Source organism: Scyliorhinus torazame, chromosome 21 (assembly GCF_047496885.1).
Source record: "Scyliorhinus torazame isolate Kashiwa2021f chromosome 21, sScyTor2.1, whole genome shotgun sequence".
Classification (NCBI taxonomy): Eukaryota; Metazoa; Chordata; class Chondrichthyes; order Carcharhiniformes; family Scyliorhinidae; genus Scyliorhinus; species Scyliorhinus torazame.
The window spans coordinates 97,505,926-97,522,552 of NC_092727.1; the positions used below are offsets into that span (position 1 = coordinate 97,505,926).

A 16,627-nucleotide genomic window follows, 5' to 3' on the forward strand; every position below is an offset into this window, starting at 1 on the left:
GAGGGTGGCGTGGCCGTTAGATCATGGGAGAGGCCAAAATTGGGAACAGCGCCAGGCGCCGATCGGTTTGCGGCCATTGGCGAAATCAGGATCCCACTGATGTGGCAAGAAACCAATAATCACCACTTGAAGCCAATCTCCTTACAATTAAAGGGAATGACTCCCTATCTAATAGCCTCCTGTGATCCAAACGCCTCTCCAGCAAGTGGCCACGTGGCACGGTTTAGTACTCCTTTTTAGAAACGTGAATCTGGCAGAATGGTTGCTGTGGGGATCCAAGGTGAGTAGCCATCTTCACTCCTGGGAAATGAGCCTGGGGACACTGCGGTTGCTAGCCCAGTTCTCGGGGGGAGGGGGGTATGTGCTTAAGCATAGAGTCTGCCATGCCATCCCCTGGATTGTGTGTACCCATAACAGGGGCAGCCCTTGCCTGTCTGTCCCACAGACCAGCCATAACTCCCACTGATGGTGGAGGCCGCTGGCTGCACAGCTGAAGGCTATTGCTAACAGGGAAATGACAATCTTGTTAAGTGATACTTCACAGCTCTCAAGTGGATTCCCAAGGATAGGCATGCCATGTAGCATGTGGGAGTTATTGCCGAGCATCCCAATCAGACCATGAGGCCTGGATACTGTGCCTCAACACTGCAGGAAGCAACACCATGGATGCAGCAGCCAACATTTGAACACCCAGGGGCTGGGCCCCCGCATTGGGGAGGGGACCAGCCACTGTCCAGATAACGTTGCGAGCGGGTGTCTGGGGTATAGGGACTGGTGACAAGAGGCTCCTGTGGTGGCCAGGGGTGCATGGGCTGGGCTTATCAGATGGCACCCTGTGGGATAAGAACTAGGAACAGGAGTAGGCCACTTGGCCCCTCGAGCCTGCTCCGCCATTTAATGAGATTATCATAGAATTTACAGTGCAGAAGGAGGCCATTTGGCCCATCGAGTCTGCACCGGCTCTTGGAAAGAGCACCCTACTCAAGATCAACACCTCCGCCCTATCCCTATAACCCAGTAACCCCACCCTAAGGGCAATTTTGGTCACTAAGGGCAATTTATCACGGCCAATCCACCTAACCTGCACATCTTTGGACTGTGGGAGGAAACCGGAGCACCCGGAGGAAACCCACGCACACACGGGGAGGACATGCAGACTCCGCACAGACAGTGACCCAAGCCAGAATCGAACCTGGGACTCTGGAGCTGTGAAGCAATTGTGCTATCCACAATGCTACCGTGCTGCCCTTGGCTGATCTTTGTGGACTCAGCTTCACTCTCCGGCCCGTACACCATATCCCCGAATCCCTTTATTCTTTAGAAAGGTATCTTTTTCTTAAAAACGTTTAAAGAAGGAGCCTCAACTGCTTCACTGGGCAAGGAATTCCAGAGATTCACAACCCTTTGGGTGAAGAAGTTCCTCCTACACTCCGTCCTAAATCTACTTCCCCTAGTTCTGCTTTCCCCGACCAGTGGAAACAACCTGCCCGCATCAATCCTATCTATTCCCTTCATAATTTTATATGTTTCAATAAGATCCCCCCGCATCCTTCTAAACTCCAATGAGTACAGTCCCAGTCTACTCAACCTCTCGTCATAATCTAATCCCCTCAACTGTGGGATCAATCTAGTGAATCTCCTCTGCACTCCCTCCAGTGCCAATATGTCCTTTCTCAGGTAAGGAGACCAAAACTGAACACAATACTCCAGATGCGGCCTCACCAACACCCTATACAATTGCAGCATAACCTCCCTAGTCTTGAACTCCATCCCTCTAGCAATGAAAGACAAAACTCGATTAGCCTTCTTAATCACCTGTTGCACCTGCACACCAACCTTTTGCGACTCGTGCACCAGCACACCCAGGTCCCTCTGCACAGCAGCATGTTTTAACATCTTACCGTTTAAATAATAATCCATTCTGCTGTTATTCCTCCCAAAATGGATAGCCTCACACTTGGCAACATTGAATTCCATCTGCCAGACCCTAGCCCATTCACCTAACCTATCCAAATCCTTCTGCAGACTTCCGGTATCCTCTGCACTTTTTGCTTTACCACTCATCTTAGGGTCGTCTGCAAATTTTGACACATTGCACTTGGTCCCCAACTCCAAATCGTCTATGTAAATTGTGAACAACTGCGGGCCCAACACTGATCCTTGAGGGACCCCACTAGTTACAGGTTGCCAACCAGAGAAACACCCATTTATCCCCACTCTCTGCTTTCTGTTAGTTAACCAATCCTCTACCCATGCTACCACTTTACCCTCAATGCCACGCATCTTTAGTTTATGCAGCAACCTTTTGTGTGGCACCTTGTCAAAAGCTTTCTGGAAATCCAGATATACCACATCCATTGGCTCCCCGTTATCTACTGCACTGGTAACGTCCTCAAAAAATTCTACCAAATTAGTCAGACACGACCTACCCTTTGTGAACACATGCTGCGTCTGCCCAATGGGACAATTTCCCTCCAGGTGCCCCGCTATTTCCTCCTTAATGATAGATTCCAGCATTTTCCCTACAACCGAAGTTAAGCTTACCGACCTATAATTACCCGCTTTCTGCCAACCTCCTTTTTTAAACAGTGGTGTCACGTTTGCTACTTTCCAATCCTCTGGGACCACCCCAGAGTCTAGTGAATTTTGATAAATTATCACTGGTGCGTTTACAATTTCCCTAGCCATCTCTTTTAACAGTCTGGGATGCATCCCATCAGGGCCAGGAGACTTGTCTACCTTTAGCCCCATTTGCTTGCCAAATACTGCCTCCTTAGTGATTACAATCATCTCAAGGTCCTCACCTATCATATCTTTATTTCCATCAGTCACTGGCATGTTATTTGTGTCTTCCACTGTGAAGACTGACCCAAAAAAACGGTTAAGCTCCTCAGCCATTTCCCCGTCTTCTATTATTAAATCTCCCTTCTCCTCTTCCAAAGGACCAATATTTACCTTAGCCACTCTTTTTTGTCTTATATATTTGTAGAAGCTTTTACTATCTGCTTTTATGTTCTGAGCAAGTTTACTTTCATAGTCTACCTTACTCTTCTTTATAGCTTTTTTAGTAGCTTTCTGTTGTCCCCTAAAGACTTCCCAGACCTCTAGTCTCCCACTAATATTTGCCACTTTGTATGTTTTTTCCTTCAATTTGATACTCTCCCTCACCTCCTTAGATATCCACAGTCGATCTTTCCCCTTTCTACCGTCTTTCCTTTTTGTCGGTATGAACCTTTCCTGAACACTGTGAAAGATCGCTCGGAAGGTTCTCCACTGTTCCTCAACTGCTTCACCATGAAGTTTTTGCTCCCAGTCTACTTTAGCTAGTTCTTCTCTCATCCCATTGTAATTGCCTTTGTTTAAGCACAAAACACTAGTGTTTGACTTTACCTTGTCATTCTCCAACTGTATTTTAAATTCCACCATATTGTGGTCGCTCCTTCCAAGAGGATCCCGAACTATGAGATCATTAAGCAATCCTGCCTCATTACACAGGACCAGATCTAGGACCGCTTGTTCCCTTGTAGGTTCCATTACATACTGTTCCAGGAAATTATCCCGGGCACATTCTATAAGCTCCTCCTCAAGGCTGCCTTTACCAACCTGGTTAAACCAATCGATATACAGATTAAAATCTCCCATGATAACTGCTGTACCATTTCTACATGCATCCGTTATTTCTTTGCTTATTGCCTGCCCTACCATCCTGTTACTATTTGGTGGTCTATAGACTACTCCTATCAGTGACCTTTTCGCCTTACTATTCCTGATTTCCACCCAAATTGATTCAACCTTGTCCTCCATAGCACCAATATCATCCCTTACTATTGCCCGGATGCCATCCTTAAACAACAAAGCTACACCACCGCCCTTACCGTCCATTCTATCCTTTCATATAGTCTGATACCCTTGGATATTTAACTCCCAGGCGTGACCATCTTTTAACCATGTTTCAGTAATGGCCACTAAATCATAGTCATTCACGATGATTTGTGGCATCAACTCATTTACCTTATTTCGCATACTACGAGCATTCAGGTAAAGTACACTTATGCTGTTTTTTATGTCTTTGTTATGAATCCTAACACCTTGATCAGTAACTTTTCGCAATTTATTTTTCCTCTTACCCTTTCTCCTAATTTTCCTTGTCTTTGAACCCATATCTCTACATAATAACCTGTCACGTAACCTACTGCCTTGATCTCCATTAACCATTATACTGTCCATAGCTTTACACTTCCCTTCCCCCCAACTTGCTAGTTTAAAGTCCTTGTGACCAACCTATTTATCCTATTCGCTAGAACACTGGTCCCAGAATGGTTCAGGTGAAGACCGTCCCAACGGTACAGGTCCCTCCTGCCCCAGTACTGATGCCAATGCCCCATGAAATGGAATCCCTCTTTCCCGCACCACTCCTTTAGCCACGTGTTAACTTCTCTAATTTTCTCAACCCTATGCCAATTGGCACGTGGCTCGGGTAGTAATCCATAGATTATAACCCTGGAGGACCTGTTCTTTAATTTAGTCCCTAGTGTTTGATAATCCCCAAACAGGTCCTCTTTCCTAGTCTTACCTATGTTGTTAGTCCCAACGTGGACCACAACAACTGGATCCTCCCCCTCCCTCTCCAAAATCCTTTCAAGCCGATCAGAGATGTCCCTCACCCTGGCACCGGGCAGGCAACATACCCTGTGGGACTCACGATCTGGCTTACAAAGGATGCCATCAATCCCCCTAATTATAGAATCCCCTACAACTACCACTTGTCTTTTTGCTCCCCCCTCTTGAATGGCTTCCTGTACCACGGTGCAGTGGTCAGTCAACGCATCCTCCCTACAGCCCTCTTCCTCATCCACATAGGGAGCAAGTACCTCATACCTGTTGGACAAGGTCAAGGGCTGAGGCTCAACTCCTAAACTCAGGATCCCCCTACCTGCCTCCCTTGCAGTCACACCACTCCCTTGCAGTCACACCACCACTTGCAGTCCCTGACCACTGTCCGAATTAACAGTACTTATTCTACCGGGTGTGACTGCCTCCTGAAACAAAGCGTCGAGGTAATTTTCCCCCTCCCTGATGTGCCGCAGTGTGTGCAGCTCGGTCTCAGCTCATCAATTCTGAGCCGAAGTTCCTCGAGCAGCCAACACTTGCTGCAGATGTGGTCACTGACGGTCTCAATGGGATCCACCAGTTCCATCATCACACAACAGCACATCACCTGTCCAGCCATAATCAATTAGTTAATTAATTTAAATAATTTAAAATATTTTTTTTATTTTTATAGAACCTCAAGGATAAACCCGAACACAGCCCTCTCTCGCCACTCACCCGAACTCAGTCACTCACCTAAACTCAGATGCACTCTGTTCCAATCAGCACTCAGTCACTCACCTAAACTCAGATGCACTCTGTTCCAATCAGCACTCAGTCACTCACCTAAACTCAGATGCACTCTGTTCCAATCAACACTCCGTGACTAAAGGCACTCCTGCCACACCTTTTGTGCACTCACCTCTGCCAGCACTGTCCCGGCTCTCTCTCCTCCCGCGCTGTTTTCGCTGTCCCGGCTCTCTCCTCCTGAGCTTTTTAAATCTCCCGGCTCTCTCCTCCCGCGCTGGGGATGGCAGGGGATGTGGTGGGGAGGGAAAGCCATGGAGGATCCCAGGATGGAAGATGTCGCTGGTTGCCAGTCTCACACTCTCCAATTCCTTACAGATATTACACGGGATGTATGATGCCTTGGACCCTGTGGAGGCTGTCCTCACGGTACTGTTTGCAGGCCAGGCAGCCAGATGCCGGAGAAGGCGACGGCAACAGCATCGACATAAGCTTGAGGCGTCGCCTCATGCAGGGGCCCTCCCCCACCCTGATGACCTTGGTGCCCATCAGGCCAGGGAAGAGGGGCAGGCCGGTGACAACCCAAGGTGTACAGGCATCACTGGGCTTTCAAACAGATGACAGTGTGCCGCAGAATGCTTCACCTGAACAAGGGGACAATGTGGCATCTGTGCCATGTCCTCACGAACTTGGCACCATGTGGAGGAGGAAGAAACCCGCTCCTAGAGGCCATCAAGGTCACCGCAATCCTGAACTTTTACACCTCAGGATCATTCCAGGGCTCGAATGGGAACTTATGTAGGCCCAGAGCCCAGCAGGGCAGACTGCCTCCTCCTGATGCCAGCACGCTGACCCAGGAGCAGATTTTTAAAAAACAGAACGATGGAGTCCTGCCGCCAGAAGCAGCAGACAGCAGGTCACGTGCTCCATACACTGACACCATGTGCTCTGGGCACGAGGGATTCCTCCATTTTGAACTGCCAGTAAGCAACAGGAATGAAGAATTGAAAATGGATAGTTTTGTAAAGAGCAAGAGAGGGCCAGAGCCACAAACAGAGGGTGGCATGTGTCGCATTGGTTAGCACTGGGTCTGCGGCGTTGAGGACCCGGATTCGAATCCCTGCCCTGGGTCACTGTCCATGTGGAGTTTGCACCTTCTCCCCATGTCTGCGTGGGTTTCACCCCAACAACCCAAAGATGTGCAGGTTAGATGGATTGGCCACGCAAAATTGCCCCTAAAATTGGGAAAAAATAATAATTGGGTACTCTAAATTTAAAAAAAATAAAAAAGACACACAAACAGGCCAGGATCTCACAACTAACTCTGCTGGATACAGCTGCTGCTCAGGAGAGTCCACAGAAGGACAAAGCAGTGCTGGTGTGAGTTCCAGGGCATCTGGTGAACAACCCATTAGGAAGAAGCTGAAATCAGGAACAAAGCAGTATGAAGATGATTTCTTAAGGTATGGCTTTATTAATTGTACCAATGATAATCAGGATGCAAAGCCCATGTGTGTTATATGCAGAGAAGTACTGGCAAATGAAAGTTTAAAACCCATAAAACTTCAAAGAAATTGGCTCTCAGAATGGCGAGTTCGAGGACAAACCTCTTGATTTTTTTCAAAGGATGCAGCGAGAACTTAAATCGTCAGCTGAAGTCCTTAGCAGAAATGTAACATTGATTGACAAAGCAAGTGAGATTGTGAGTACCAATAAGGCTCACCTATTGCATGAAAGGTAAGCAATAATGGTGTGTCGCGAAGGTCGGTCGTGATGGGTCGCGAACGTTGGTCGACATGGGTCCTGAAGGTCGGCCCATTGGTAAAAGTGAGTCCTGGGAACAAAAGTTTAAAAAACCCAGCATTAAAGCATGCCATTTCCTGTCCTGTGCCAATTTCAAATGAGCAAACAGCAATTTGGGAGTGGAGTCTCACCTCAACACATGAAATTCAGCGTGGGACCTATATTGTGTAAAAAAAATGTAGGGTAGTGTGGGCTGCCCCTGTCTGCTGCAAATTACCTTCATTCTTACAAAATGTGAATTGAGCACGCAAGGTTCGGGGTCAAATTTTGAAACCCTCACCCAATACCCGCAAGGTTTCTAATCATGGCTAAAATTCCCAATTTGTCATAAATTCTATGAATGCGACACACAAATACAGATAAAATTATTCAAACGAACTAAATTGTATACTATTACCAATCAGTGTAGTTTGCACAGCACTACCTGTCTTCAAATGGGGCTTTATTTGTTCTCTAGCCTATTGCATTCCAATCAAATCAGTTTAGTCAATGTCTTTCACACCAGTGACTGAATATTCTAGATATTGGTGAATTAAATTCTCATATGTGCATTGGTTGTAGATTATGTACCATTTTTAAATATGGTGAGTGAGACCTCTCACTTTGACACAAAATAATCAATTAAAGAGTGCAAGACACATCGGAGACCACTGTAGCAAAATACCAATAGAAGAGGCCTCTGTGTTATCTTTGATTCACAATTTGTGCTGGGATATTTGATCTCAGCTGGACAATAATGTGTTGCAATACATTTATAAGTTCGGGAAAAGAGGAAAAACTGATAACCCAGAGTACCTATGCCTGTCATTATACATAGTCCATTTGTGTGTGTGTGTGTAGAAGCTACAGAAGGACAGAATTAGGTTCAGCTGTAATTTTAATTCTCACCAAAGTTCACACATGAATAAATATGACGTAGATGCCAGAAGGGAATGGTAACAGTGGTTTTGTTACTGCACACATGATCTGGAGACACAAGTTCAAATCCCAACATGACAGCTTGGGAATTTAAATCCTATTAAATAAATCTGGAATAATAAAAGCAGTATCAGTAATGGTGACCATGAAACTACTAGGTTGTTGAAAAAAAAACCATCTGGTTCACTAATGTTCTTTAGGGAAGGAAATCTGCCAACCTTACTCAGTCTGGCCTACATGTGACTTCAGACCCACAGCAATGTGGGTGACTCTTAACTGCCCTCCAAAATGTCCTAAAAAGCCATTTGTTGCATCAAACTGTTATGGAAAAGTCTAGTTAGATGCATGGAAACACCAGCATTTGAAAGTTCCCCTCCCAAGTCATAAATCATCCTGCCTTAGAAATATATTGCTGTTCCTTCACTGTCACTGGCTCAAATATACTGAAACTTCCTCGCTAATAGCACTGTTGGTGCATCCATACCATGTGGACTGCAGTGGTTGAAGGTCCTCAGCAGCGTCTTCTCAAAGATATTTAGAGATGGCAATAAATGCTGGCCTTGCCAATGACACTCACATTGCATGAATGATTCAAAGATTTGGGTGAGGTTCTAGATGATGACTGGCACATGATACGGAAAACCAACAAGGGAAACAGTCAATGCCTTCAGCAGATGAGAAATTTTAGCTGTCTAAATATTTTTCAACCTATAACTAGGAAGCAGCTGCCACTCTTACATAGTATGCCAAGGGAAAGAGGGCAGGTATTGTGGGCTCTTGCCAGAATACACAGTTGATTGGTGTGGCTTTTCTCATGTTCGTTACATGATCAAATAAATAGGCAATATACATTTCAGTGTGAAACTTAATGTGAAGTAAATCACAGCAACACATTTTAGTTGCTGCATTTAACCTGGAGTATTCAATCAATAAACTGTAAGAAAATGTATCTAAGGATTCTAAGCTTTTTCACTTGAGATAGCCTTCAAATTTCAACAGTAAAAACTCCGTAAAACTATTTGGAATTTGTAGCTGTGTTATGACTGAATGGCATCGAGTTCCAAGATAGTTCCTTAAGGTACAGCGTGCAAGATGCTGAAGACAACGAGGTTTGTTGGTCATATGTATAATGGATTCAAAGAAAATTTGATGTTTCTGTAAAAAAAGCGAAAAGGATCTCATATTAAGCTAATTCTGTGAACATTGAGAGTATTATCACAAAATAACTATTTAGGAAATAATTGAAACATTACAGAATCGTAAAATTTACAGGATAGTAGGAGGCCATTTGGCCCACTGTGTCTATGTAGTGGTAGTTATTATGTCACGGCAGATGCGAGGTGCCTGGCTGCCCAAATCCCAAACAGAAACTTGAAACAAGCTGCCACACTGGTTTGCAATTTCTGTATCATGAGGTATCTGAAGTCAAGATAATTAACCCTCAGACCACTTGGAATGATTTTAAATAATAAATTTAAATGTGAATTCAAATAAAGAAAAAAGAAAATAACACGTGAATCATCTTACACAGTTAACAGTACACCTACAAATATTTCCTAAAATACATTGGCTTAAATAAAATCCCCTTTTGGGGTGGCACGGTTGCACAGTGGTTAGCACTGTTGCTTCACAGCACCAGAGTCCCAGGTTCGATTCCCGCTTGGGCCACTGTCTGTGTGGAGTCTGCACGTTCTCCGTGTTTGCGTGGGTTTCCTCCGGGTGCTCCGGTTTCCTCCCACAAGTCCCGAAAGACATGCTGTTAGGTAATTTGGACATTCTGAATTCTCCCTCTGTACCCGAACAGGCGCCGGAATGTGGCAACTAGGGGCTTTTCACGGTAACTTCATTGTAGTCTTAATGTAAGCAAACCTGTGACAATAAGGATTATTATTGATGGCAACAGTCCTCATATATTTTTAATTTATTAAAAAATTCCAGTAATATTACCATACAATGCTTTGCTGCGCTAGAGGAAATCTTACATGGGCTGCTACTTTCTGACGGTGGCAGCAAACTGCTCTTCATAGGTTTGGCTTCAACTCACATTATTTTGTTCAAGATCTCTCAGTCGCAGTCACCAGCCTTCAGTCTTATTTTAAATATGTTTTCCCCTTTGATCTTCCACTCTATTGTTCCTACAATTCTTTGGAAGTTCCTCTTCCCAGAATTGATTAACTTTCAAAAAATTACTTTATAGCTACTACATTTATCAAGTAAGCTTACTATTTTACCTCATGTTCACGATTGCTCAATTGTATATGTTTTCTTTGAAATCCAACTTTAAAATTACTTCTCTTATCTGCCTAATGTAAATGTTTGGTCAAGCTGCTTCCCTAGCCCCCTCTGTTCATTACCATTTCAATCACTCGCCTTCATACCCTCTTTACTGACTTGTGCTGTCTAACCCATACTCACACACATAAGCGTGTTCCCCAGTATATAAGATTGAATCGCTAAAAATATTAACAACTCTCATTTTTCTCACATAGTACAGCCTAGCTCAGTATCCTTTTGAAGTTTTCCTTTTCAAATATCTGTTGAATCCCTTTAAATGGGCTTATAACGTCTGACTCAAAAGCTACTTTTGGTTAAAAGAAAAATCCAGATTCTATTAACCCTAAAGTAGAAAATAATTCTGGCTTCTCCATTTGGCCTTCTGGCCTAGCAATGTCCACTTTCTGGCCTGTCCACTTTAGAGGCAAGTGGAGGGTGCAAAGATCCAGTGAAGGAAACAATGCCGATCGGTGGGGTAAAACTGGTGTCCAAACAGAAGAACCAATTGGCCTGTGCTGGCTCTTTGCATGAGCAATTTAGCTATAGTCCAACTCCCCTGCATTTCCTCACTGGCCTGCAAATACTCCCTTTTCAGGTGCTTAAACTGTTCACTGTTTGAAAGCCACAATTGAATCCGCCTCCACTACACTCAGGAAATACATTTTCAATCCGAACTTGCTTTTTAAACAGTTTTTGATGTCATCATTGTTGCTTTTGACAATGACTAAATCAGTATTCTCTGGTTTTCAATCTTTTGTTCATGGGAAAAGTTAATCTCTACTCTGTCTTCGGCTCCTCATGAATTTGAACACCTCTTGTCAAGGCGGCACAGTGGTTAGCACGCTGGCCTCAGCGCCAGGGACCCAGGTTCAATTCTGGCCTCAGCTGACTGTCTGTGTGGTGTTTGCACTTTCTCCCCGTGTCTGCATGGGTTTCCTCCCACAGCCCAAAGATGTGCAGATTAGGTGGATTGGCCGTGCCAAATATTCCCTTGATGTCCAAAAGGTTAGGTGAGTTTACTGGGTTACAGGAATAGGCTGGGGTTGTGGGCCTAGGTAGTGTGCTATTTCCAAGAGTTGGTGCAGACTCGATAGGCTGAATTACCTCCTTCTGTATTGTAGGGATTCTATGAAATCTCCTCTCAACCATCTCCTCCACGGAGAACAGCCAGATTCCTGAATCCATCCTCTTAACTAAAGCGCCTCATCCCTGGATCCATTTTTGTCAATCTTCTCAGCACTCTCCCTAAAGCCTTCACATTTCCTTCATAAAATGTGGTATTGATAATTGAACACACTACGCCAGTCGACACCAAACTGAAGGTTCAGAAAAGCTTCCTTGCTTTGTACTCTCTGCTCCTATTTCTAAAGTCCATGATCCTGTAAGCCTTTAATCACCTTCAACGATTTGTACACATGTAACCCCAGGTCTCTGTTCCCAGACCGTCCTGTAAGTTTATTTCTTGTTTAAACATGGTTACGTTACAGCTGATCCCTAGCACAGTGAGCTCCTTATCTGAGTGCTTAGATTTAGAACTCAAGACATTGGGGAAATGCAGTGTATTATGTTTGTACACAGATAAATCCCAATGTTGAGAAACCAAGTAACGGCGATGATATTAACTCTTTAATTATTATATTTTTATTTGGCAGGAAACTCCCAGGAGTGCAGCGGAAATGCTTTGGGGATGTCGCAGAGCATGCCTGAAGAGGTAAAACAGATTTATCAAGACACCCTGGCTTGTGACAAGCAATAATGGAAAAGGCTCATTCAGGAAGGCACCAAACTCATTGAGACGACTTTGGGAATGTGCGGAGGCAAAGGTGAGGTATCGGAGAGAGTGCACAAACCTCCAAATCCATCAACTATTCAAGCACCACATGCCTCATATGTGGCAGAGTCTGCAGATTGCGCACTGAACCTATCAGCCATCTCAGAACACATCAAACTGGAGTGGAAGCAAGTCATCCTTGTTCCTGAAGGACTACCTAAGAAGAAGAGCATCCTCCGCATGGTTTTGAGATAAAGAACCCCACTGTGTACCATCTTCCAGTCCAAAAAATAACCGTTCACCATTACTTTCCGTTTCCTGTCACTCAGCCAATTATTGAATCTATGCTGCTACCGTTCCTTTCATTTAATCGGCTTCAGTTTTGCTGGCAAGTCTATTATGTGGCACTGTATCAAACTCTTTTTGGGGTCCATAAAGTTGAGGTCATAGAACCATAGAATTTACAGTGCAGAAGGAGGCCATTCGGCCCATCGAGTCTGCACCGGCTCTTGGAAAGAACACCCGATCCAAGGTCCACACCTCCACCCTAACTCAGTAACCCCACTCAACACTAAGGGCAATTGTGGACACTAAGGGCAATTTAGCATGGCCAATCCACCTAACCTGCACATCTTTGGACTGTGGGAGGAAACCAGAGCACCCGGAGGAAACCCACGCGCACACGGGGAGAATGTGCAGACTCCGCACAGTGACCCAAGCCGGGAATCGAACCTGGGACCCTAGAGCTCTGAAGCAATTGTGCTATCCACAATGCTACCGTGCTGCCCTACGGTCACTCAAACCACTACTGCCAATGTCCTAACTCACACTGAGTCCCATTCATCTATCAGCCCTGTTCTTGCTGACCTACATTTGCATCTGGTCAACAGCATGATTTAGAAATTCACACCCTTGTTTTCAAATCCCTCTATGACCTCACCCCACCCCATCTCTTTAACCTTCTCCAGCTCACAACCCACAGACATATCTGCACTCATTCAATTCTGGCCTCTCCATAAAATCCCTACAGTGCAGGAGGCCATTCAGCCCATCGAGTCTCCACAGACCCTCCAAAAGGACACACTACCTAAGCCCACCCCTCCACCCTATCTCTGTAACCCCATAACCCCACCTGACCTGAACATCTTTGGACTGTGGGAGGAAACCCATGCAAACACGGAGAGAATGTACGAACTCCACATGCAGTCACCCAAGGCCAGAATCAATTCTAGGCCCGTGGTGCTGTGAGGCAGCAGTGTTAACCACTGTGCCACCATGAGCATCCCTGAATTTAATAGCTTCATCATTAGTGTCACACTTTCAATTGCATAAACCCTAAAGGTCTTCGATCAATAGGGGTTACCCTTCAGATCAATGGTGAAGCCATCTATATCTAGAGCAATTTCAGTGTTGTGAAGTCTGTCGTCATTTGCATGAAAATGGCTAATTTGATTTTTTATGTTCTTGACGAATAGTCTGGTGTCTTTTAAAACACACCCCTTAAAAACCCTTGGTAAGTAACATAGATTAGAACCAGAATTCCTCTTAATATGTTGAATCGTCATTTCTCTCTGTAAGGGATGGCACGGTAGCACAGTGGCTAGCACAGTTGCTTCCCAGCTCTAGGGTCCCTGGTTCGATACCTGGCTTGGGTCACTGTCCGTGCAGAGTTTGCGCTTTCTCCCTGTATCTGCATGGGTTTTCTCCGGGTGCTCCGGTTTCCTCCCACAGTCCAAAGATGTGCAGGTTAGATGGATTGGTCATGTTAAATCACCCTTAGTGTCCAAAAAGGTTGGGTTGGGTTGGATAGGGTTACTGGGATGGGGTGGCGGTGTGGGTTTAGGTAGGGTGCTCTTTCCAAGGGCCGGTGCAGAATTGATGGGCCGAATGGCCTATTTCTCCACTGTAAATTCTATGATTCATTGATTAGTGATTGACATCCTTCCAATGATGAAAAAGCAATAATGAGAAAGCAGCCCCAGAATGCTTCTTTTGATGGCTGAAAACTCGGATTCTTGAAAGGCAAAGTTTGCCAAAAGAGCCACAGATGAAGTTGCCCCTTGCTCACGTTGCCCATTTACAGGTCTCGTGTCAGCTTTGAAGATTCTGAAACCATATGTTGTGGTGGTGACGAATATCTACCTAATAGCTGGTGTTGCCACTGACATCGATTGTCAGCTAAGGTTTCCCGCTTGTCCCGATTATGTTGTGGGCTTTCAAGTTTCGTTTGACAACATCGTTGATTCAGAGCTTCAGGCGCCCTGCTGATCTTTGGCACAGACTACCTCCCCATACACCATATCCTTGGGGATGCTGCCATCTTCCAACCTGTGCACATGCCCAAGCCAGTGAACCCTTCTTTGCTTGATTACTAGCCTGCTTGGCATGTTGTGCGTAATTAATTACTCACTAACAAAACTGTGGAACATATGACTATAAAGCATGATTTAATTTGTTGATTACTACCAGGGGCAAATTGACATTCGTTCATCATTTCCATAAATTTCGAGTACCCAATTATTTTTCTCCAATTAAGGGTCAATTTAGCGTGGCCAAACCTGCAATCTTTGGGTTCTGGGGGTGAAAGCCACGCAGATATGGCGAGATTGTGCAAACGCCACAGACAGTGACCTGAGGCCAGGATCGAACCTGGGTCCTCAGGCCATGAGGCAGCAGTGTTAACCACTGCACCACCATGCTGCCCTTCCATCTTTTTCTTGGCAGAATCTCTCTTCATTAATATCATGTTGCCACTGAATTTTACATTGATTCATATTTTGCTTTTTATTATTTATATTTGTCTAGTTTCTTCATTCGGTCAACATGTTTAAAGTTTACTAAAAATAAAGCCAAATCACTGCTGCCTCACGGTGCCAAGGACCCGGGTTCAATCCCGGCCCCGGGTCACTGTCCGTGTGGAGTTTGCACATTCTTCCCATGTCTGCGTGGATCCCACCCCCACAACCCAAAAAGATATGCAGGGTATTTGATTGCAATGGTTGCCCCACACATCATTTTTATCTTGATAAATGTTGCAATCTGTTTTTAATAGTCAATTTGTGTGCTGCTATCTTCAGATGTAAGGGTTGCACATGTTGTAGCAACAAGAACCTGATTCAGTATAGGACAAATTGCAGTACTAGTCTTCCCGTTAGTCTTTTAAAAGTTTATCATTCATATTATTAGTTATATTTAGTGATTTGTTCTGAATTAAAAAATAAGTTTCTTTAGTCACTCTTCGGTATAATTGTAGGATAGAGATTGTTAATTAAAGAGATTATTCCACAGTACATACCTGCCACACATCCAGGGGAACTGCCTCGATCCAAGAATCACAAAGTGGAATGCTCTCATAGGTATTTAACAGAGCCTCCATTGTCCAGGGAGACATTGCACATTGTTTAAGTGTCTGAAAGATAAACAAACTCTGCATCATTACACTTGTCTTCATCTGTTGAGCATTCACAACAAGCTTTGTTGGTTACCATATATAATTTAGATTCAATGGAATAGACAATTGCTGGGGTTGTGAGCATTATGATCTTAGGGCAAATTGCATAAGTATCGTGGTCAATGAGTTCTTCAGGCTTCTTTTGCATACTATGATGGCCTGATTCAAAAGATAAAGATCTCCCGATGGTTAAGTGACTAGCTGAGCCATAACAGGCCCAAATGCTCCCAGGATCTGCTCAATCGGAGCAGATGGACGGGCTCATAAAAAGTTATTATGCAGGTACAGCAAATGATTAGGAAGACAAACAGAATGTTGTTTATTGCAGTGGGAATGGAATATAAAAGTAGGGAAGTTTTGCTACAGGTACACAGGGCATTGGTGAGACCACGCCTAGAGTACTTTACGGTTTTGGTCAGCTTATTTAAGAAAGGACACATTTGCATTAGTAGCGCAGAAAAGCTTCATTCCACTGATTCTTGCGATGAAGAGGTTGTCTTATGAGAAAACGTTGGACACATTGGCCTGTATCCATTGAAGTTTGGAAGATTGAGAAGTGATTTTATTGAAACATACAAGATCCTGAGGGGACCACAGGGAAAGGTGAAAGGATGTTTCCCTTTGTGGGAGACTAGAACTGGGGGCACAGTTTATAAATAAGGGGTCTTCCATTTAAGTCAGAGATGAGAAGAAATATTTTCTCTGAGGGTCATTAATCTGTGGGTCTCTTCCCCAGAGAGCAGTGAGGCAGGGTCATTGAATATTTTAAAGGCTGATTTTTGATTGACAAAGGGTATGGAGTGGTGGGGGCTGGGAGGGGTTGGTGGAGAGACAGGAAAGTAGAAGCCACAAGCAGATCAGTCATGATCTTATCAAATGTCAGAACAAGCTCAAGGGACCAAATACCTTACTAGTCTGTATGTTCATATGCTCTTATGGCTGTGCTGGGAGGTCTTGTGTAATTTAACATCTTGCCAGCACTCATGAGGTTCAGATATAGCAATGTGGAGAATGCAATGGGTCCACATGTAACAATAGCTAGCAAGGAGTCTGTCTGTGGGAGAATGTGGGAG

General features: G+C 44.6%; 1 protein-coding gene across 2 annotated transcripts in view; it reads right to left on the bottom strand.

Moving 5' to 3' along the window:
• Nucleotides 1-6,812: 6,812 nt before the first annotated feature.
• asb16 (ankyrin repeat and SOCS box containing 16) overlaps nt 6,813-16,627 on the bottom strand; it is a 30,695-nt gene continuing 20,880 nt past the window's right edge. The window contains exons 4-5 of one of the 2 annotated variants that reach the window (XM_072487119.1): nt 15,399-15,512; nt 6,813-9,213 (exon numbers count right to left, since the gene is read on the bottom strand). In XM_072487119.1, the coding sequence (XP_072343220.1) occupies nt 9,028-9,213; nt 15,399-15,512 (300 nt within the window). In that variant the 3' untranslated portion in view covers nt 6,813-9,027. Of the gene's footprint in view, nt 9,214-9,333; nt 9,928-15,398; nt 15,513-16,627 lie in introns of those variants that run through there. The other variant, XM_072487120.1, reaches the window with a different exon arrangement.